The 22600-nt window shown below is 45.0% G+C and overlaps 1 protein-coding gene across 1 annotated transcript in view; it reads left to right on the top strand.

Annotated features, from left to right (window-relative positions):
- The window catches only part of LOC146198546 (zwei Ig domain protein zig-8-like), a 216152-nt gene that overhangs the window by 170931 nt on the left and 22621 nt on the right, over positions 1 to 22600 (top strand). The window contains exon 3 of the mRNA XM_084592612.1: positions 22281 to 22491. Within this exon, the coding sequence (XP_084448738.1) occupies positions 22281 to 22491 (211 nt within the window). The remainder of the gene's footprint in view (positions 1 to 22280; positions 22492 to 22600) is intronic.

The raw sequence follows: 22600 nt of genomic DNA, 5'->3' as shown, positions 1-22600 counted from the left end.
CCTGAAGTTTAGGGTGACGCCATCGTCGTCGCACCTCTAGGTTACCAAGGAGACGGCGGGAACGCTAGAGAACAAAAATATTTTAGAGGTGACCTGAATGGATACCAGTTTGGATCGAGCCGGCTAACCTAAAGCATTTCTGAAAGAAGAGTGTCGCATTATTTTTATCAAACTGTAATTTTGATTACGACCAGGAAATAAAGAAGCAAAAACCTCCGGCGTGGCCTAGCTATATAGTTAGCGCGCTGGAGGTGTGATCGGAGATTTAGGAGTTAGATTCCTGGAGGAGAGCGATTTTTTAAAGGGTAAACTTTGGGCTAGCTTGTTATATCCCTTGTGTTAGATCCGCTTTGTATCTATCTAACCTGATGGAGAATACGGCGGACGCCCCACATGAGCCAAGAAAGGATTTCCCTTTAAAAAAGCGCTTTCGTGTGTTACCTTCCATGGGACTTGAACAGTGAGTCTGGATAAACAGTTTCGGCAAAAGCAATTTACCATTCGCAGAGAGGGCACAGATGCTAGCATAATTTATAGTGCCACACTGTATTCGGGAGGGATCGGCAGAGGGTAGAACTTGCGAAATGTGGGATTGTGTGTGGTGCGAAGAGAGATGATCAAAGTGCGCTAATACAAAATATTCAATAAGGCAGGAAAAAAGTCAGACGTGAGCTTTCGCAGTGATCTTTCATAGAATAACTGAACACTTCAGAAATGCAGCGAACATGCGTCTACACCGTCGGTCAAACGCTGCCCGCACCAATCTAACTTTGAGCTTTCGAGCCAATTACACTATGTATAATTGTGTCCTGTCCAAGGAGTTGCTATACGCACATTTTCTGCAAGCCTAAATTGAGGCTAAAAGCCTGAGTAGAGAGAAACTATAAAATCAGCACCATTAAAACTAGATCCACAAAAATGTTATGTAGCCTCTCATTTGCTGAGCTTCTTTGTTTCATTGTAGTACGTGTTGCCTCATCAATGTTCACTCGGCTCATAACCTTTAAAAAACACCGGCTTTGAAGTTGTTGCACTGTAGTTGCATAAATTTGTGCGCGCATGTGTGCTCACCCTAGTATGAACGAGGGATGTGCGTTAATAATTCCAGTGTACAACCAATTATCCCCGACGTTAGCCGTGGTGACCCTCCTGAACGCCGGTTATAATTAGAGAGTTTCCCGTATAATGACACCATCCCCTGCGAAATTAACTGTGCTTACGAAATGAATCATGTATTTCTGTAAACTGTCAGCTCTCAAGCAAGCGAAGCATTAGCCCCGGTGTCGATGGAGTTTTGTGGCATGTATATAAAATATTAGTGACAGCGTGAACAAAACACTGTGACATAAATACTATGCATAAATAAATCAATAAATAAAAACAACGTCATGAAAAAAATACCTTAAAGCAATTGTTTGAAAGCACGCGGTATTCTTCCGCGAAGTAAATTTATCGCCTCGATAATCGCATCCTGTTGTCGACCGCCTAACTATTTATCAATGCTGCACATTATGTTCAATGGCTGTAAACGAAGTCTACTGATGGCTAGTAACTTGATGCAGACGACAATCTAGAAGATTAAGTTAAGTTGCACTAAGCACAGTCAGCTTCCGAGCCACCAAAAATCCAGCGAGTAACAGAGCTTTTCAGGAATAATTTTTGTACAAATATGTAGCTTTCATGACAGCATACGTTCCAACCCTAGCTAAATTTCACCACAGGCCGTCGCGCTTATCGTGAGTGCCCATTGTGCGGGTCGGCCCCTAAATGATACGCATATGGTTTGAAAGGCAAACAAAAAGTTTCAATATAAATTAGCGCATTTTTCCTGGATTATGTTTTTCTTCCGGTAAAAACAATTATGCCGCGAATAAAGGTTTAGTTATGCGCCTGGTATCCAGCAACTTTAGCAATCGAGGAAGATATTCTACTTTTTGTTTCTTCTTACGAAATAAAAATCACTGAGCCAAGCCTGAGTCAGCCTGGAGACACATTTCGCATTGAGCTTACTATAGACAGCCATAAACTTTACATACGACCAACACATCTGAATGTGGATTTTTGCACTCCAGGTTATACGAAAAATGGCCACAAATTTAAGTGAGCTTCAATCTGGAAAGTGCAGAATGCGCCTCAGACGTTCTGGAAGGTGCATTTCAATGCACAGTGTACTGATATTCAATGATCGGTATGCTGTGTTTAAACGATATTAGGCGTCATTTTTTAATGTATGAGCGATTACCTATACGGGTATTTAAATTGCGTAATCTAATAATAAACAAGAGTGCATACCTTGGCACGTTGGAAATACACAATATAAGAAAAGAGCTCAGAAAACAAAAGTAGCTGATGTTCTTCGTAAAGCGTGTCTCTTCTCTTTGTATTTCATGTCTTGCTCTGCACTCCACACTTGCGTCAAGAATAACCGATGCAATTTCGCATTCAAATAATAAATATTGTTACGGACTTCTTCTCAAACAGAGCACAGAGGAAGAAAGAAGGAAGAGGAAGAAGTAGTGTGCGCGCCCGTTCGACCTTTGTCTTGTGGCACTTGTGTCGTCCCCGCTAGCCGTGTGTACCCAGCGTACTGAACCGACTAGGACGTCTCGGTCGCGACGCTAAGGGCGTAACATTGTGGTGGAGGTGCTGGGTACCGATCCCTGGCGCTATAGACAGAACCGACACAACTGGAGCCTCGCCGAAGTCGTCGCCTTGCGGGCCTCGAACCGCAAACCAGCGCCATGCAATCGGCCAATGACCCGCAAGCAGCCCGTGGTGATGCGGTGATCCAGGCTGAAGACCGGCCTGCGGGCGCAGCGAACAGTCCGCATCACTATCGGGAGCCCCGGACTTTCGCGGGAGCGGCAGGCGAGGACGTTGACGAGTGGTTGACCCACTACCAACGGGTGAGCCGCTACAATCGATGGGACGCCGCCGCTAAGCTCGCAAACGTGGTTTTCTTCCTGACCCATACCGCTCTTGTTTGGTTCGAAAACCACGAAGACTCTCTTACCACCTGGGACCGTTTCGTTACTGAATTGCGGCAGTGCTTGGGCGACTGTCTTGCACGAAGGAAGCGAGCTGAACACACGCTTACGCACAGAGCTCAGCTACCTGGAGAAACGTGTACAACTTACATTGAGGAGGTCCTGAAACTATGCAAAACAGCAAGCGCTAATATGACCGAGGAAGATAAAGTAGGACATCTTCTAAAGGGCATCGCAGATGATGTTTATAATTTTCTAATTGCCAAAGGTGACCTGAACGCCGTCTGTGATGTAATTCGGCATGTTCGCACATTCGAGACATTGAAGACTCGTCGCATAACGACAAAATTTGGGCGGCTCGCCAACGTTCCATCTGTGGCGAGCATTGAAGACAACTTCATGGACTTGTCGTCGACGATCCGGCAAATAGTTCGCGAGCCCCCTGTACGGTCTCCATCATCTTTGCCCACTGACGTTGTCGGCTCTCAAGGGCCTACCTCCTTGCTCCCTTCGATGCCCGCTGTGAATTCTATCAATACGGCACACGCGGACGTTTACTCCAACAGCCCGACGCCAAGGTTCGACAGCCCTGGTCACCCGCCTCGCTACGACTCGCGCCCGACTAACTTCTTGTCGCACTATGATCAGCACTATGAGTACCATCCTCAACCACCACCTGCTCGCTATTTCCGGCGTCCAACCCGAAGACCTGAAGATGAGTTTCGCTACCCAATGCACCCTGTCTCCTCGGAGCCCTCCATGGGACAAGTTTTTCGTCGCACAGCCCCCGTGTGCCGACGCTGCGGCATTGAGGGGCACATAGCTCGATACTGCCGCAGCCGCCCACTCACCCGTTACGATCGGCCCGTCCAAAATGCTCCGCCACGTAACCGTTTCTACGACTCTAATTGGCAATGGCCCCCATCTTCGTATGAATATCCCCAGACCAATGGACCGCGCAACCACTCTCCTGCTTCCGAACGAAGTGTCTCACCACCACCTGCCTCTTCTGCGCGCCGCTTTCCGTCACCACGACCACGACGGCGGTCGGCATCGCCTTTGCCGGAAAACTAGTCAGCGCGGCCGCTGGAGGTCAGGCCGCTGGAGACTGTGCGCTGCCTCAAGAAATTCCTCCATCTGTTATGTTAAAGAACACGGTCTGTGTGCTTGTGGATGGTGTGGCGACAATGGCTTTAGTGGATACCGGGGCAACCATTTCAATAATGAGTTTATCGTTTAAGAAGCGGTTAGGACGCAAAGTTATGTTTGTTTGGGACAGAAATGTGAATTTTCATGGCGCGGGTGGTGAAGTGTTGTGTCCCCTAGGAATGTGTAGTGCTTCAGTGTCCCTGGGTGGAACGGTATTCGCAGCGGAGTTTGCAGTGCTTTCGCGATGTACGCATGACATAATTCTAGGTATTGACTTTTTGAGAATGTGTGGCGCTACGGTCGACTGCCGCTCTGGGGAACTCTGCGTCGATAGTTCCCTTCCTTCTGGACTCTTAGAGAAGCCACACGTTCGTGAGGATGTGTTCTGTGTAACACAGGATACCAATGTGCCAGCCTTGTCTATGGTGTGCATCCCAGTTTTGTGCCCCAGCCGTGCTTCCGACACCTTCGACGCTACAGTGGCACCGCTTCATTCTAACTGTGCAAAGAAATACATTCTGGTTCCTCATTGCCTACTGTCGGTGGTCAAGGGCTGCTCACGGCTGTGGGCTATTAATTGTTCTTCGCAACCAGTAGTTTTTCCTGTGAATATGAAGATTGCGACCTGTAGCCAAGACGACGCCCCGTCGGTGGCTTTGGTTACTGATGCACCTGGCGAAAGTGCTGCCGCTCCAGCCCCTGACTCGCAACTACATCGGATGATCAGCCGCTCTCTAACCAGGGACCAGCGTGATGCTTTGGAGGGCTTACTGGTGAAGTATTCTTCCATATTTGATTTTTCCGAGCCTAGCGGCTCACGGTGCATTCCCGTGACACGTACCCGGCATCGCATTGACACAGGCTACTCACACCCAATTCGACAGAAGCCGTACAGAGTGTCACCAACAGAACGCCAGGTCATCAGTGAGCAGGTTCGGGATATGCTGGAAAAGGGTGTTATTCAAGAGTCATGCAGACCCTGGGCCGCCCCTGTAATTCTGGTGAAGAAGAAAGATGGTACATGGCGCTTTTGCGTCGACTATCGCCGTCTGAATGCTGCAACAAAGAAGGATGTGAATCCCCTTCCGCGGATCGATGACGCCATAGATTGTCTGTTCTCAGCATCATATTTTTCATCCGTCGATCTGCGATCGGGATATTGGCAGATCCCTATGTACCCTGATGACAAGGAAAAAACGGCATTTATCACACCCGATGGCCTGTTTGAATTTAATGTAATGCCTTTCGGGCTCTGCAATGCTCCTGCAACTTTCGAGAGATTTAATGACGCTATCCTACGGGGACTAAAATGGCAAATATGTATGTGCTACCTCGATGATGTCGTCATTTTTGGCCGGACATTCGAGGAGCACAACGAACGCCTCGCTCTCGTGCTTGACTGCTTCAAAAACGCCGGTCTAGTACTTAATTCGAAGAAGTATCGCTTCGGTGAGCGTCAGATTTTGGTACTAGGACACATCGTCGATCGTGAAGGCGTCAGACCTGACCCTCAAAAGACCGCGGCCGTTGCATCGTTTCCAACACCTCAGAACGTGAAGGAACTCCGAAGTTTCCTAGGACTGTGCTCATATTTCCGCCGTTTCATTCCCCGTTTTGCTGACATTGCTAACCCGCTTACATGCCTTCTCCACAAAGACGCTCCCTTCGAGTGGACATCAGAGTGTGACTCTTCTTTTTGCCAGCTCAAGTTTTTGCTAACGTCACATCCGATTCTCCGGCATGTCAACCCTTCTGCTCCAACGGAACTGCACACGGACGCCAGTGGTGTTGGCATTGGTGCTGTGCTGATTCAGCGTTACGGTGACAAGGAACATGTTATTGCTTATGCCAGTCGTTCCTTAAGCAAACCTGAACGCAATTACACAATTACTGAGCAAGAATGCCTCGCGGTAGTTTTCGCCGTTCAGCGGTTTCGCTGTTATCTATACGGGCGGCCCTTCACAGTGGTCACTGATCATCATTCCCTGTGCTGGCTGATAAACCTCCGTGACCCATCTGGCCGTCTTGCACGGTGGGCAATTCGTTTACAAGAGTTTGATTATGCAGTTTCGTACAAGAGTGGACGCCGGCACGCTGACGCGGACTGTCTCTCACGTTTACCGCTTCCCACAACGGAATGTGACACCGACAATTTTGATCATTACATCGCTGCGGTTCTGCCTCCATTCCCCGATACCAGTACGTTCGGCACTGAGCAGAGGAAAGATGAGAATCTCCAACCATTCTTTACCGCTGCAAGGGACCCTACAGCTTCCAGTCTCTATTGTATACGGAGTGGTCTTTTGTACAAGAAGGACTATTCTCCCACTGGTCTCCGCTACCTTCTGGTGGTGCCCGCCAGCCTACGCTCCTCTGTTTTGCGCGTTATGCACGACGACCCCACTTCTAGACACCTGGGATCTGCGCGGACACTCTATCGCATCCAAGAACGTTTCTACTGGCCCCGGATGCGTGAAACCACTGAGAAGTATGTGGCTAGCTGTGCTCAATGTGCGAGTCACAAACGCCCCGCCGGCACTCTTCCTGGTCTTCTTCATCCAGTGACACCTCCAAGATCCCCTTTTGAGAAAGTCGGGGTAGACCTCTTGGGACCCTTTCCCAAGTCTCATTCCTGCAACCGCTGGATCGTCATCTGCACTGATTACCACACTCGTTACTGTGAGACGGCAGCCCTTCCATCGGCTACTGCACACCAAGTCTCCCTCTTCCTGCTGCACTTTGTTATACTGCGCCATGGGCCTCCCCGAGTGTTGATCAGCGACCGAGGGCGTCAGTTCACCGCTGATGTTGTCGAAGAACTCCTTCGTTTGTGCCAAGCGCATTTCCGACATGCTACCCCGTATCATCCGCAAACAAATGGGTTGACCGAGCGAACCAACCGGACACTCACCAACATGCTTTCAATGTACGTCGCCGCCGACCACAAGGACTGGGACACTGTGCTACCATTTATAACATACGCATACAACACCGCCCAACAGGAAACAACAAGTTACAGTCCATTCTTTCTCCTCTATGCCCGGTCTCCTCGACACATCCTCGACACCATGCTCCCGTTCCCCACAGATGACGAACCTGAGATTGCTGAGATCCTGTGCCGGGCTGAAGAAGCCCGTCGGATAGCCCGCCTAAGAACTCTCGCCTCACAAAAGCGCTCGAAATCCCGCTACGACGACCACCATCGCCACGTCGCCTACCTCCCTGGAGATATGGTCTGGCTTTGGCGTCCACTAAGGAAGCGTGGCTTAAGTCAGAAACTGCTCGCGCATTATATCGGTCCCTATGTTATCCTCGAGGCAATTAGTGACCTCACCTATCGGATTGCGCGCCTTACCAAAAGTGGCCGACGTTCTTCACGAACTGAGCTTGCCCACGTCGCGCGTCTGAAACCCTGTCATCCTCGTACTGACGATTAACTCGCCCGGAGGGCTTCGCCTGCGACGGGGGAAGTGTTACGGACTTCTTCTCAAACAGAGCACGGAGGAAGAAAGAAGGAAGAGGAAGAAGTAGTGTGCGCGCCCGTTCGACCTTTGTCTTGTGGCACTTGTGTCGTCCCCGCTAGCCGTGTGTACCCAGCGTACTGAACCGACTAGGACGTCTCGGTCGCGACGCTAAGGGCGTAACAATATGTAAACTACATCGTCCAAGTTAAGAAATGAATTGCTTCCCACGGAGTAAAGATGCACTCCGCCTAATATTGTCGATATTTAAAAAACAAAACAGTGGCCAATATGCCAGTAGCATTTCTACCAATGTACCCTCTTTTCACCGATGAATTAGCATTTTTTTCCGGAGGCCGATAGAAAACCTATTTATACACTTTATTATTTGATCAAGAATGAAATCAGCGGCAAGACTTGTAAACATACATATTTCGATGGATTTTAAACAAAAACCTCCTGGCTGTAAAGAAAATTACTATGCGAACCATACGCAGGGCCACAAAAGGAAGAAGCACCTAGTTCTGGACCAGGACTCTACTTGAGATGACAGCGGCACCAATGCACCAATATGCCCACACACTGAGCACACGCTAGCACAGCCCTTCTTGGCAAGACGTTCGGAGCATTTATCTCGAAGAAACCAATTTCTCTCACGCAGCGCTCTCTAAAATCAATTACTTTCTTTAGTTCCTTTCTTGCTTTTTGCACGTCCCCGTAAGACACCAAAAATCCTGACCATCTTTATTGCTTCCAGAGATCGAGTACTCGATTAGGATTTGCTTTTTATTGTCATGAAAGGTTCTACTCCTGTCCTTTGGAGACATTAATGGCTGGTCGAAGCAGAATTTATGATCGCTTTGGAGCAGAACGTAGTCATCCTTACATTCGCCTCGCGGTCAACGTTATTTTCTTGCACTGCCATATTAAACGGAGGGGTTTACAAACTCAAGTTTTTCGGCACAAACAAACAAGCCAATTGTTTGTTTGTAACGTAAAGGCAATGCAACTGTATATATATTGAAAGTTATGTAAACTGCTTTAAACCGTGCCAGGGAGCTGAAATGAAAGTAAGACTGTGCCCTGTTTTACTAGCCCGGTTGATACCGGACGGATTAAATTTCTTCATAAGTGGCTCACTAATAAATTTAGAACCCGATTCTCCTTTTCTGCCAAGAACAGTTGTAAACCCTGAATGCATCATTCAGCTCTCCTAAAAAATCTAAGTTTGAGACAAAATTGAGATATCTTTCTTTTTCTGCGCTTGAAGAATAACTTCTCATAGTTCTTCGGGACCAAACAGGCAGGATACAAAAGGCAGGTCCGAAGTGCCTCCCCAGATATAAAAAAATTGCCATACGCTCTAAGCTAGAGCCCTGGCGCCAGCCTGTATCGACGGCAAACTGGTGCGGTGCTTCGAAGTCACGTTGAAAGAACGTGGGCTCGCAACGCTTCTCTGGCTTTTGTCCTAGGCACAGCTAACCGATCATGGAACAGTAAATGTGGCGGGAAAAAAGAAATCAATTTGTATGCACAAAAAAAAAAGAAGATGAGGAAGCATGCATGCAGCTAGCATGAATGCATTCTTCAAGGTTGCTTTGTGTGGCGGAGTCTGCTCTTTTCTTTCCTTGTAACAAGCCATTACTTTTAAATACGTCGTTAGCACAAGACTTTATGATATTTTAAATGTTATTTTGGTTATTTAAGTCACACTGTTACAAATTTTCTTAGTTTCCCCCGCTATTCCACGTTGCACGAATTGTGCACATGCTGACACTGGCGTACAGAAGTTTTAGATACTATATTTAAAATGTTTCCCTTAACTAGCATTTTTTGAAGACTCCGATAATATTTTGTTACCGTTAGATTCGCATTGAGTTAATTTTTCCGACTGGTATAAACAGCAAATGTTTCTCTCCTTAACTAGCAATTCATTTTGCTCATTAACGCCTGGCTGGTGAAGCTCCAAGCAGTTTATTACTACTAAATAAACAACCAATTCACAAATCAAATCTGGCTTCCTATTTCATAAAAAAAAAAAAATATGATTCTTTTCAGAATACTGGCGAAAAAATTATACACTAAAACCTAGAAACAGCAGCAAAAAAAAAAAAAACACAAAAAAAAAAACACAAATGCAGAACGTCTCGGGTTAAGTATGCACCACGTAGAGAGTGTTCGTTTTCTTGCCTTGTGTGTATGTGTGGTTGGGTGTGTGTCTATCCTGCGCTCGTCATTGTTGTTTTGCGAAGTAATTACCCCGAAACTCAGTTGTTTTTATTTTGCGTACAATACCTGTCGCCTTTCGTTGTAAATCTGCACTGTTCTTTAAACGGGCGCAAAGTAAAATAATGTTAATTTCCTCAACAAGCCATTTACAAAGGTTTGCAAGCTAGTGAATAAGTTTTACTTTGCAATTTCATGGCTCAGCCGCAGATGAAAACGTCGCTTTGTGTACCTTGCTCTCAAAGTGCAATCCATTATGTTCGTTATCCTCCTGAGCGCCGGGCGTATAGTTAAAAAAGAACACTGCTAATAGCTTCCGCCATACCAATGCAAGAAATAACGACAGAGTTTTCACTTAAGGAGGACATGCCCAGCGTTTTTGTCCAGACATATGCTTTTGCTCATGTGCATTATAATAATAAAAGAATAAATATCTCGAATTAACTGTAAAATGGTGGTGGCTGCGAATAATTCATACCGCCATAACTCTCTGGAGAATGAGTAACTAGACGTATCCCGTCAGCCACGAGGGATGTCACCCTAAGTACATGACACATCGGTTGCTTTAATTACTTAAGCTCTTACACGCTAGCGCACATTTACTGTGCACTGCAGCACGCCAATACAGGCATAGGAATTAACGAAGCTATATAATATATTTTTTCCTTAGCAAGCCCATACGTCTTGATGGTCCTGACTTCATCGGAAGCCTGTCCGGATTTGCGATACTTACTCCGCTAAATTATCAAATTTTCCCGATACGAAAAGTAGGCGAGCGTAGATTTTCATACTTCTTGCTTGCAAATTTGCTTCACGTGAGGGCGCTTACAGCTCGTTCAGTCGAAAGCTGTACCCCAATTTTTTCTCGGGTGTGACCGGGAGTTATGGGGAGTGTTCGGACGGAAGCAGGAAAATTGCCGGGAGTTTTTACTTCTAGGCCTGTAGTTTATGCGGGTCCCTTCTCTTACAGCGCGGTTAAGGGGTCTACCGAGAAGTTTGACAGACAGTGCTTCTTTCCTTTCTTACAAACAAATAAACAAAGGTTTTGGTCTAGTTTGTGGGGTTTAACGTCCCTAAGCAACTCAGGCTTTGAGAGACGCTGTAGTGGAGAGCTCCAGAAATTCCGACCACCTCGGATTATTTAACGTGCACTGACGCGCACAACACACTAGCGCCTTGCTTTTCGCCTATAGCGAAGTGCTGCCGCCGAAGCCGGGATTCAAATCAAATCCGGTATCCAGCCCGCATGCTATACCGCATAAACAAAGGAGCAATCGCGTCCTATTCTATGGCAAAGCTTGAACATCCCGCTAATTTTTTCATTTGACCGTATTGACGAGGCCCAACAGAAACAACCAGAAGAAATATTGGCAGTGTTAAGTTTGCGTATTTTGAGCGACGAGAAAGCATTCCAGCCAATTACGATTTCAGCACTGAAGTAGGCGCTTAGACATCATGTTGCTTACTGAACAGCATTGTGGGTGTCACAGGTGATAAAAAAAAACGCCTGAAGTACTTCGCTTATGTGTGTACAGCGCAATAGGTTACAGAGATTGTTAATCTTTAAACCCGCCGTCATCGCCACATCCCAGAATTGAAAAAAAAAATTAGGTGTCGCAAAATACGCTATTGAGTAAGTTAAGGTCCTCGCTGCTGAAGTTCGAACCCAAGCTTTCTGCATGACAGTCGGTCACTCAAAGCGCAGGCCACTCAAATACTTTTTTTTCGTGCATGATAGTTATGACACGAGGTTTTGTACAGTAGGAGTTATATATACACACTACTTATAAACCACTCAGATAATTACTTCGCTGCACAACCTTGGCAGAAAGTACAACATAACGAAAAGGACGGCAAAACATCGTATCAATATTGGAAACCATTTTCGTGAAAAGTCATTTTTCTCGTAAACACCCTTTAGTTAGACGCTAAGTTAAGTTTAAGTAACTTAAGTGTAAGCAAGTTTACTTTGGCTAAGATGTGTTTTGAGTGGAACAACAGGTTCATTGTTGCAAAACGGTAATGTTGTTTTCTCCAGGCTGTGGACTACAGTAAGAAAATATATATATCATGCAGTTTAATGAACTCAGAAAAAAGTATTTCTTCAATGTTCTTTGTAAACACGTCCCAGAAGAAAATCGCATATTTGCAGGTAACGAAGTGTTTAATGGTTACAGGTACATCGCACAGACGGCAATTAAAGCAAGATACATATATGTTTTTGCTATGTAGCGATGCATTATCACAAGTGTTGTGCGAAACAGAATACACGGCTAATTGCAAAAAACTGAGTGTCAGAAACCTCACTTAAGCGAAGCACTTTTCGACATCCCCGAATAGAGGAGGAGGAGGAGGAGGAGGAGGAGGAGGAGGAGGAGGAGGAGGAGGAGGAGGAGGAGGAGGAGGAAGATGAGGAGGTGGGAAAGCACGGAGGTTAAAAGGTAACAAACTGGTTCTGCACGGGGGGAAGGGGATGAGTGGATATAAAAGTGATTGGTAAAAAAGGGTAGGTGAAGTCAGTATAGTTACATCATAGCCTTATCCCGTCACATCACATCACGTCACGCTCATATCCCGTCTCATCACAGTAAAATCGCAACCTATCTATCTGGTTCGTGGTTTACATGAAGCAGAGTAGTACCTGGGAGGCCTTCACCGCCGACGGTCGCCGCGGCCAGTGACATAGAATTTCGATTTCATTCAGTGGACATCCATCTAGATGCTCCAGCGCACAGCAGAGACAGTCTTTCCGCACTCTATAGGGGGTACTCAAAAAGAATGTGGCCTATAGTCTCGTCGCACCCGGAGGTTGCACAAGCTGGCCTATTTGCCATACTTATGACAAATGAATAAGAGCTTGTGAACGCTACACAAACCCACAGGCGGCACAGCGAAGTTTCTTGACGTCCGGATAGGCCGGGTGGAAGCCGGAGCTTCCAGTCAAGGTCCAAGGATTTTAAGCGGGAGTTTTCAAATTGGCCAGACTTTCACAAGGCGAGCGTGGGCTCCCGCGAAAGTGCGCGAAACCTGGTCGCTGCGTCTGCCCTGGAAAGGGGTATCAACACACAATCGCCGTTTAGTGGGCTACTCGCGCGACTTCGTCCGCACGGAGATTTCCCGTTGTGCTGCTGTGTCCTGGAAGGCATTGGTAGATGAATTTGTGTCCTTTATTGATGGCATAGTGATGGAGTTCCCGTATTTCCGCGAAGAGTTGTCCATGGGCTCCATAGCGAAGAGTTGCTTGTAAGGCTTGCAGGGCTGTTTTCGAACCTGTGAAAATAGACCACTGCTTGGGGCTCTGCTGACTGATATGGTTTATTGCGACACAAAAAGTGGGTAGCTCTGCGGATGTTGAAAAAATGTGGCGAATTGTCCTAACGTTTATTTCTGTAGTCATTGCGGGGATGACCATGGAGACTGAATAAATTACAGCATTCACTGACCCTTCGGTGTAGACGTGCAAATGGCTTGCATGGTGCTCATGGAAGTATACGATAGTCCCTTTTTTTTTTTTTTCTGTAAGCGATAGCTCAACTTTCTTTCTTGTGCCTGGTATTAAAATAAGGACACGGGGTTGATGCAGGCTTTATAGTAGAGCGGATGGTCTAGAGGCGGATGTAAACTGGGACGGCAGAATAGCGCGATATGCATCAACGGTCTCTGTAAACACTGTACGCGGCCTGCTAATAGGAAGACTGGCCAAATGATGAGAACGAACCCGGGAGTAGTGTCGGAAATGTGCCTTCAGAGCGTCAACTGTTAGGACGCTCATACAAAGCATGTTAGGGTAGAACCTATTGTGAGCTGGTTGTGGTGCGTATGGCTTGCTAACATGGGTTTGTGGTGTGTGCTGATGTTACACTAATAACAATTAAAAAAAAAGAAGTAATACGAACAAACAAAAAATAAAAGTCATGGAATGAAAATAAGGTCTTAAAGGCGTTATCGTGTGTACTCTTTAAAGCGAAGCTTAAAAGTAATCCTAATTTTTGTCCAATGGGTGAAGTGTTCGCACGTGTATAGAGTAATCTTGGCCTTGAGACAAAAAGTAAACAAAAAAATAAACATAAAAGCAAGTTCTCGCTTCTATTCACAGTGCACTATCATGGCGTGATCAACATCATTGGCTTCTCTTATTGTGGCCGGCTTTGCACTCACCTTTATTCAAGCTTGCGACATTGCAGCTTTTTGCTTTGCAGTTCTTGTCGCTTAAGAAGCAAAGGTGTTGATTAGATCGGCGCTATTTCGAGCAACTCACTGTAACCACGATCATGACCGCTCGCTGAACAGTAAAACAACCGGTGAACAGTGGTTGATTTAACTTTCTACAAATCCGCGAAGTGACATAAAGATTACCTTTTGTGATTTACCTGTATGTCTCAGGGTATACCTAGCCTTGCACATTAAACCGTATTTTTCGCTGCTAAGACAGCAAGAACGCAGTAGTGTGTTTTTTTGTTTCACAAAAGAAAATAAAAACATAGGCTCAGCTTCCATCTTCTCATGTGACCCCATCGGGCAACTCTTTAGTTGCTTATTCCTTGGGCAGCAATTGCGGAATTCCATACGCGCCTTTGTTTGTTGTGTATGATTATCAGTTTTCGTACGAATTGGGACATGACAAGTATGCTTACTGACTCGAAACATCTCAATTCATTACAAAATTAGTCTGAACTGATTTCCAATGTACATTTGGCGCAATTGGGCTTTTGGTGCAAAGCAGTAGACTTCTAACGTGCAGGACTAGCTCAAGGATATAGGTAAATTAGAAACGCTGTGGTACTTTTTGCAATGCTTTTAAAATGCTCTGAGTATTCCGTAAGCAAAGTCTAATGTTCTGTGGCCAGAAAGCTCCCAATTTTAGTTTTAGCTGTTTTTCTGCTCAAAACTTCGTGAAAAACGGACCTCATATTAGTGAAAACAATGCGCCGTGTTTGCTAACATTGATGCCAGCTAATATGTATTACAAATCTTCTTCTTTATTTATAATATGGTGCCAATTCTCATAGCAGCCTAAAATGTTGCCACTCTGGCAGCGGAATTATTACGCTGTCAATTTTTATCCGGTGCACAATTTAATTCAACATGCACATCCCGCCGATGGAGTCGAGCAGAAGCAAATCTCTTAAAATGTACTTTCCTCCCTGCACAATGGTCTGGAGCGATGTCCCAACATGGTGTTGAAACGTCCATTACATACTCGCCTCTGCTGATCTTGCCATAGTCTTTGAACGAGCAAAAGAATTAGATACAGAAAAAACAGCAAAGTTCGTCGCCCCTCGGGGTTCAGCGCAAAAACATTGTCGTCATTGTGTCAGGGGGCGAATTGATCGGAGTGCTGCCGGCGATAAAAGCGGCTCCCAATGAAAAACAAAGCAATCCAGTCGTTCATCCCATCACTTTGCCTCGCAGCGGCGCCCGGTTGGGAAAGCGGAGAGGCAGCGGCATCAGTGGTCAGGGGGCATCAAAAAAATAGTGGCGTCAACCCACGCAACCCCGTCTGCCAGAGTGACTGAGGTGTTTCAAATTAATAGCACGCTGCGTGACGTGCTCGTTCCGCTTGAGGCGTGCCGCGAGACGAATGTGCCGAGATGGCACGTCAGATAGTCTGCCCCAGGGTGGATGATGTGAGGACGGACCCGCGGAGTGGCCGCACCCTCTTACCTACTCGGACTCGCTGGTCCGCGGCAAACCTTCGTTGTTGCTGCGGTAGCTTTGTATAGGCCGATATAGGGGGTGTTTTTTGTGAATGGGTTTGATATTTTAAATGCACATTTTTGAAAAGGTGAATAAAGATGTTTCATGTTTAATAGCTTTCTTGTCAACTGCAATGGCGAGATGTGGTTAAAAGGACAGCTGATTTGAAAAACAAGGAAGCCCCTAAATCATGTTTCGAACTCTGCTGAAAGCTTTCAAGAATCAAGTTTGCTCTTTCCTTTCATGGTGTAATACATATTAATTACTGAAATATAAACGGGAGGAGCCACAATCTATAATTTAGTGTGAAATACATTCGTACTAAGATATTGTCATGGCTACAAATATTCGCTAAACGCATTGCCTCGTTAGACAAATGAGCTAAAAGGGAAATGTTATGAATTTAACCGAAACTTTTTAACGGCTTTGAGCTGTATAGAAAACACTTTTATTGCAATCAAGCCTAGACACACCACCAAAAATGTGCAACGTTAACTTTTCTTGTTACTTTAATAGAGTGGATTCGTTATTGCAAACATATTCATCCTCAAAGCTGCAAAGTTCTTTACACTACTGTGCAGTTTCTACAGTGCATCTTCAACGTCAATCCTAAATAGGGATTTTGGGTCACGTAAAGGCCACCAGAGGAAGTATTGATGATAACGTAATCTCTCGCAACTATAGACATTGCGTTCATATGCTGCTTGAGTCATGAATAACAAACATGAGAGGTGGGACCGTCGTTTACCAGTACGTACTGAAAATGTCCAGTTAGAAAACCTTTAAAGCACTTTAATAAAGAACCCCAGGTGGTCGAAATTTCCGGAGTCCTCCACTACGGCGTCTCTCATAGCCTTAGTCGCTTTCGGACGATAAATCCCACAAACCAACCAGAAAACCTTTAAAACCTGTTTGTAATCTATGAGTGACAGTTTTGGGGCTCTTTTTCAGTAACATTGAGTTATGACGAAGTTTGTTCCGTACTTACAGCCAAGCGAATTACAGTTAAGGGCTGCAGCTATGTCATGAGTACAAGTAACAAGTTGCATTTGACACGAGCACCCTTTAGAAAAGCTAGTCCAGCAGCATGTTAATGATGGTCACTGAGACAGGCATTGCAACACCATGGCCATATTTGATGTATTTATGATGATGAATATGACGATGTCACTCTCTTCGAGGAAAGTGCCAAAATATAGAAATCGCATTCCCACGAGCAATAAATCCACAGCCGCAGCTCGAAAAAAGTGTTGGAGAAAGGTGGGCCAGGAACGACTGCAGAAAATAAAGAACATTAAAATACTCCACTTGCATACAAAGTTGGAAAAGAAATAATTGATAAGTGCTCCTAAATGAAAATATTACGAGATGGAGAAAATATAGCGGTGGGAAAAATGAAACATTTGAGCAAAACAGGACATATTAAAACTATATAATATTCTGATATAGAGTCAAACCGCAAAGAAAAACTATGAACTGCGCGACGGTGTAGTGAGGGTGACGAGAAAATCTGGAATGCATTAAATGCGCAATAAAATCAAGAAAGAGGCCCATCAGGTTACATCCTCACTAACACGAAAAACGATGGCTAGTGTTATCGTACTTTTACTCAGTGCAGATGACGATTGCTACAACTGTAGTGAACTTGTTAATTCCCAGCGAAAACAGCGCTCTGCTGGGAGGCACATTACTTTGCAAGCTTTCCGCACTGATGAGAGGCGTCAGTTCACAGCTTTCACACATTCGCTCACTTTTCAGAGAGCTATGTCTTAAAGCTGAAAGCTGGGCTCATTGGTGTTTCAATTAAAAAAAAAAAAAAAACATTTTTTTGTTTAGTTTTTGAGTGCTAGCGACACGGACGAAGAAGGAGCAAAATGACATGACTAGCATTTGTGGCGTTTTTCTTTTTTTCGCATTCTCCAAGACGTCCGTGTTGTTCGCGCTCAAAAAGCAAAATCTTGTTAAATGCTATGTCTTACGGAACAGCGTTTGTTTTTTAAAAGAAGGAATGACGAGTAACGAGACGCCCGCTTCTTTACCGTACATCGTGTACAATACACTGCTGCACTTCTGTGGAGACTTTGTGCTGTTATAACTGTAAAGAAGCCAATTTCTCTACTGGCTACCAAATGATGAAGAATAAGATTTATTTTTGTTTAAGTAATCTGGTGATGGTTCATATTATCATCAACCATGTAAATGGGGTCGGTAAGTGGTTGCAGGTTACGCTCAATAAAAAGAATGAGATGTTAGCAAAATGGATTGGTGGGCGATTTGGTTGGATGTTATGTTAAAACAGCGCTAGAAACACGGACACATGTGTGTTTGTCTTCCTGTCTGTCCGTGTTTCTAGCGGTGTTTTAACATAACGAGATGCTAGCGTTCCGTTAGCCATGTAGCGCCATAGACTTTTGTTAATTCGCTTAATGTCAAACGAGAATCGTCGGTATGAAGCGTGTAATAAGAGTACGATAGGCATGAGTTATTCAAAAATTCAATGTAAATGCTTACTGAGCAGGAGAAGAAAATCTTTTATTTAGCACTACAACTATGGTCTCATAAGATGAACGCTTTTTTTTTTTTAAGTCTATAGAGGGCAGTTCTTACAGTTTTATACAATAATCGTTGTATCGGTGGTAGGAAATTTTGCTCAAAACACCTGCGCGCAGCCTGTGGATGTCTTTATTACTACATTATTACTCGGTAGCATATACAGCTCGTTCCGTCAAACATCGCCGTCGTGGTCAAAAAAAAAAAAAACGTGGTTGGCCGACATCGTCATGACGTCAGATCCACATGACCTTGCGAAAAAATTCTAAATTACCCACATTCAAACAAACAAGCAAATAAATAAAGAAATAAATAAATAAAATTATTCTGTCTTCATTGGAGTTCCAACCCATGCCGTCTGCGTGCCCTCACATAAGCCATGCAGGGCCACTGGATGTAAGTGCGTTCGAAGGACATCTAGTAAGCGTGTTGTGGTGGGTGTGATTTTGGATGTGTACTGATGTAACAGTACCAGCCGAATAAAAAAATATTAATATTTAAAAAAATAATACAGGAGATTCACTGACTCAAAAGGCAGTGGTAAAGATGCAATCACATCTACGCTTAATGTGAAGCCTAAGCGTTCTCCTAATTTTAGCCATGGCGATCCGACGGGCAAAGGAGACTAGGGCTTTCTTTTGCCTCCATTTTTTCCCTCTATTCTTTCTGTTACTATACTTTCTTTAAGAAAAAAAAAAACGAACCTCATGCCGAGCGGACCTTCCTTTCTTTCCTTTTCTCTCTCTCTCTCTCTTATTCTTTTGTAAGGTTTTGCGGTGGCAACATTATGAATCAGTCAGTGCCGAAAACATCATAACACCTGCCTAATGCGAAGGAATATTTTGTAGCTACGAAAGTTTTATAGTAGACCGCAACCGAAAGCTGCTTGCCATTGGAACGTCACTAATTGTGTTATTCTTGGAAAGGGAATGAAGAGATTGCTCGTGCAATGATGAATGTGCAGCAGTGAGGCAAGAATACGTAACCGGAAGGTGTTACCCTAGGGCGAGGTTCGGGGTAGAGCAGAGCAATATATGGCACGCTCTCCTCTGTGGCGGCTAATAGGAAAAACGCCGCCGAAGGAGCAGAGCAGCGGAGAAGGGAGAGGTGCTAGTAGAAAGACGCTTATGTGCGAGACGCTACAAGGAGAACAAAAATTAAACGACGGCGATCAAGTGGACTGATGCGGAAGAAATCCGACAGCATTTTTCTTCTCTTGAAAATTTGTTCTAATTTAGATATCGTTGTCTTTGACTGGTAATTATTCATTTCTCATAAATGTTAGCTGAGTCATTTTCAATCCGGCCTCTCTCTCCGTTTGTCCACAACTGAAGAGAAAAGTTTTATCTCTCCACTTTCGTCTTAGCCCCTGCAACGGATGGCAGTTGGATGGGTGGAAATCGTACTAAACACCATCTCCTGTTCATTTTTAACCAACCAAAGGACGAGACACAGGGAAGAAGAGGACAGGACAAGGCTGTACTAGCAACTGAATGTTTATTGAACGAAAGAAAACAACGAAGACTCCTTCCGAAAAGCACGCACACAACCCAACCGTTGAAATGACAGAAAATTGAGAAGAAGATGAAGAAGAAGAAAATTAAAAGTTCTGCCTTGTCTTGTCCTCTTCTTCCCTGTGTCTCGTCCTTTGGCTGGTTAAAAATGAACCCTTACCAACTTGCCCAGTCGTCAACCTTGTTGAACCATCTCCCGTAATTTCCAGGGATAGGTTTCCTACCGACGACGAAGGCGGTCACTGACACAGTCTAGTGTTCGCCTTTCTGTCAGTCCAATGCAATTATGTCCTATAGTTATGCATGCACGCATGCGTGTTGCTGTTGAAATATTTACATCGATATATATCCTAAAATGAAAATAGCTCCACAAGTAGCGCCAGATATCAGGTACTTAGTGATAACAGTCCAGCAGGCATTTAATTCTCATTTCATTTAAATGTCTCGGTCGTACACAAATGTGGCGCCAGTGTTACGTGGAGAAAAAACTGTCCGGCTTAGAGGGGACTGACGTACGACCCAAGCAACTTGACTGAAAAGAGAAGTTCGTCACGTGCTAGAATCGAACATTTTCTGGTCCCGCTAGTCCCGAACCGGGCCACACTACCTCAACATCATTAATTATACTGAAGTGCAACTCCAAATTTTTACGGCAGCTGTGGTCATGCTACCTGCACTGCTCACTTTTTATTGTCAGTAACATTAAATTTTAAGCAATGATTTATTTCTAATTTACCTATCCAAGTTATGCAAGGTTAGATAACCCATAATGCTTTACCAGTGCGTTTTATTTCTAAAACACGTTTTAGAGTTAAGTTTATCATTACGCCATCAGAGCAGTATTATTGCCATTGTTAACATTAAATCCTACTGTTTGTTTCGTTTTTCAGTTGAGAAATATTGTCGTCTTTGAGGCGCTGTTGCCTTCATTGTTCTCCACAAATACGATTTATTCGACTGTGGAACGCCGTTTTTTCTTCTCCTTTCGAAATAAAACATTGATGAAGAAATCGATATCAAACTTCAACTGGATCAATCGGGCAACTTTTCAACCGTCAAAGCAATGGCTCCTCTAACTTCAGAAATGGCCTCTGAGCGGAACTCATACGCAGTCTGGAGCACGTGCGTGCTTCTGCCTACAGCGTCTCAAAATGAAAACAAAGAACGTTACCAGCTGTGTTGAAATTCAATTTTGCTTCTCATTTTATGTTTCTATTTAGAGTTTAGCAAGCTTTATGCTCTGAAATTACTCAGAAGACAAATTTTCTATGTTCATATACTCCAATGCCTTCCTCTACTCCCACTCAAAGACATTAGTCGTTAGTGTATTATCTTTCTTGCAACGCCGTTAAAATATTGGCCCTTTTGTGATTTTAGGGATCTCGCTCTCGAAGCATTCATCCTAAGGGCTCGCTAATAAAAATGAGAAACCAAATCTTTACTCAGTCCCTTTAAAGCAAACAGGACAGCGGTCTACAATCCAGTGAGCATTCTATTTTACGGCCTCTTGGTACTACAGCAATCACTGTGGGCCCAGGACAATTTTTGTCGATCATATTTCAGAACGCGAATATGCGCGAAAACAAACTTCGAATTTCGTTAAGCGCTCTGCATTAGAATCAGTATCCGTGTCACGAAGAAGGCTGAGGTGGAGCAGCTGATATTTTTAAAAAGTCGATTCAACACATAGCACCGTTTTATGATACTTGGGATTTCTCGCCCCTCGCACATTTAATTCAGCGTGACTCCGCGCCGTTGGCGTTGCACCGTGTTCGCAACAGCTGCGCAGGAAACTGGTCCGTGTGCCATGTCGCCGAGTACGGGCATGCGCCTCACAGGTCAGTTGTGCGTATGCGCGCGCGGGCTCACTGTATAAGGGTGTGTCCTGCCGTCGCTTATCTTTTCGTGGCCGGCTGGGGAGCGATGAACTCGTCCACGCTCCACAGCGGTCGCCATTACAAATGAAGAAGCCCACGTGCACCGGCGTGGCGCAACGCTCTAATTATTTTTCGCCCATTTGGGGAACGGCACTTCACGGACTAACTCAGTAAATCGACATAGATGGAGGCAGAAGTTGGCTTGCAAACGAAAAAATCAATAATGGACTATTTTTGTCCAATGAAGCAGCCAGTAGACCAGGCGAAAGGCTCCGTTGGCTCCAACACACAGTAGGAACATGAAATTAGGCGCCTCGAAGTTTGAATCACATTGCATCTTCTGAAACCATGACTGGGAAGTGAAAGGAAGTTGTGATTTTGAATCCTGATAAGCCGTAATTTAAACAGTTTGAACGCCTGTCGATTATTCTTCCATATTCCTTCCTTTCACGACTTGTTTATTCGACGACGTTTGTTTGAAATGGGAGTTCAAGTATATGCAGTTTTGTTGTTTCATTATATTTGTTTATTCGACAGCCTTTCTAGTTTTTTTCCTTTCATTTCATCATTTTGCATTACTATCATTCCTGTTTCTCTTATTCAGCACAATTTTCAGTTCTGAAAGATACCATGAAGGCATGAGAATGAATTACCGGCTTGTGTGTATTGAGCCATTTATCGCGAGATTTTACCACATGAGATTTCCGCACTCGTTAACAGCACCAAACCACGTGTTCTTTTTACATGCTCAACAGCGCATTCATTTAGAATAAATACAAGACTAGGCAGATATAATAACTCGTCTTGCGGTTTCTGCAGGTGTCGTGGATCCGACGTCGCGACTTCCACGTGCTCACTGTGGGCCTCACGACGTACACGGCCGACGACCGGTTCCAGGCGGTGCACATGGACCGCTCCGAGGACTGGATGCTGCAGATCAAGCGCGTACAGCCCACGGACGCCGGCGAATACGAGTGCCAGATAAACATGCACCCGCTCATCTCCTACTTCGTGCGGCTCACTGTGCTCGGTGCGTATATATCCAAAGATCATGTCGTTCAGCGACGGCGCAAGGGGAACAGCTCGCGTTAGACGCGCAACACCCTTTCACGCTGTTGCTAAGGAAATCTTCGCTATTG

The sequence above is a fragment of the Amblyomma maculatum genome, chromosome 2 (genome assembly GCF_055883805.1).
Source record: "Amblyomma maculatum isolate TAMU_Amacu chromosome 2, ASM5588380v1, whole genome shotgun sequence".
Lineage (NCBI taxonomy): Eukaryota > Metazoa > Arthropoda > Arachnida > Ixodida > Ixodidae > Amblyomma > Amblyomma maculatum.
The sequence above is the reverse complement of the archived record's forward strand: the minus strand, read 5'-3'. Positions and strand labels throughout refer to the sequence as shown.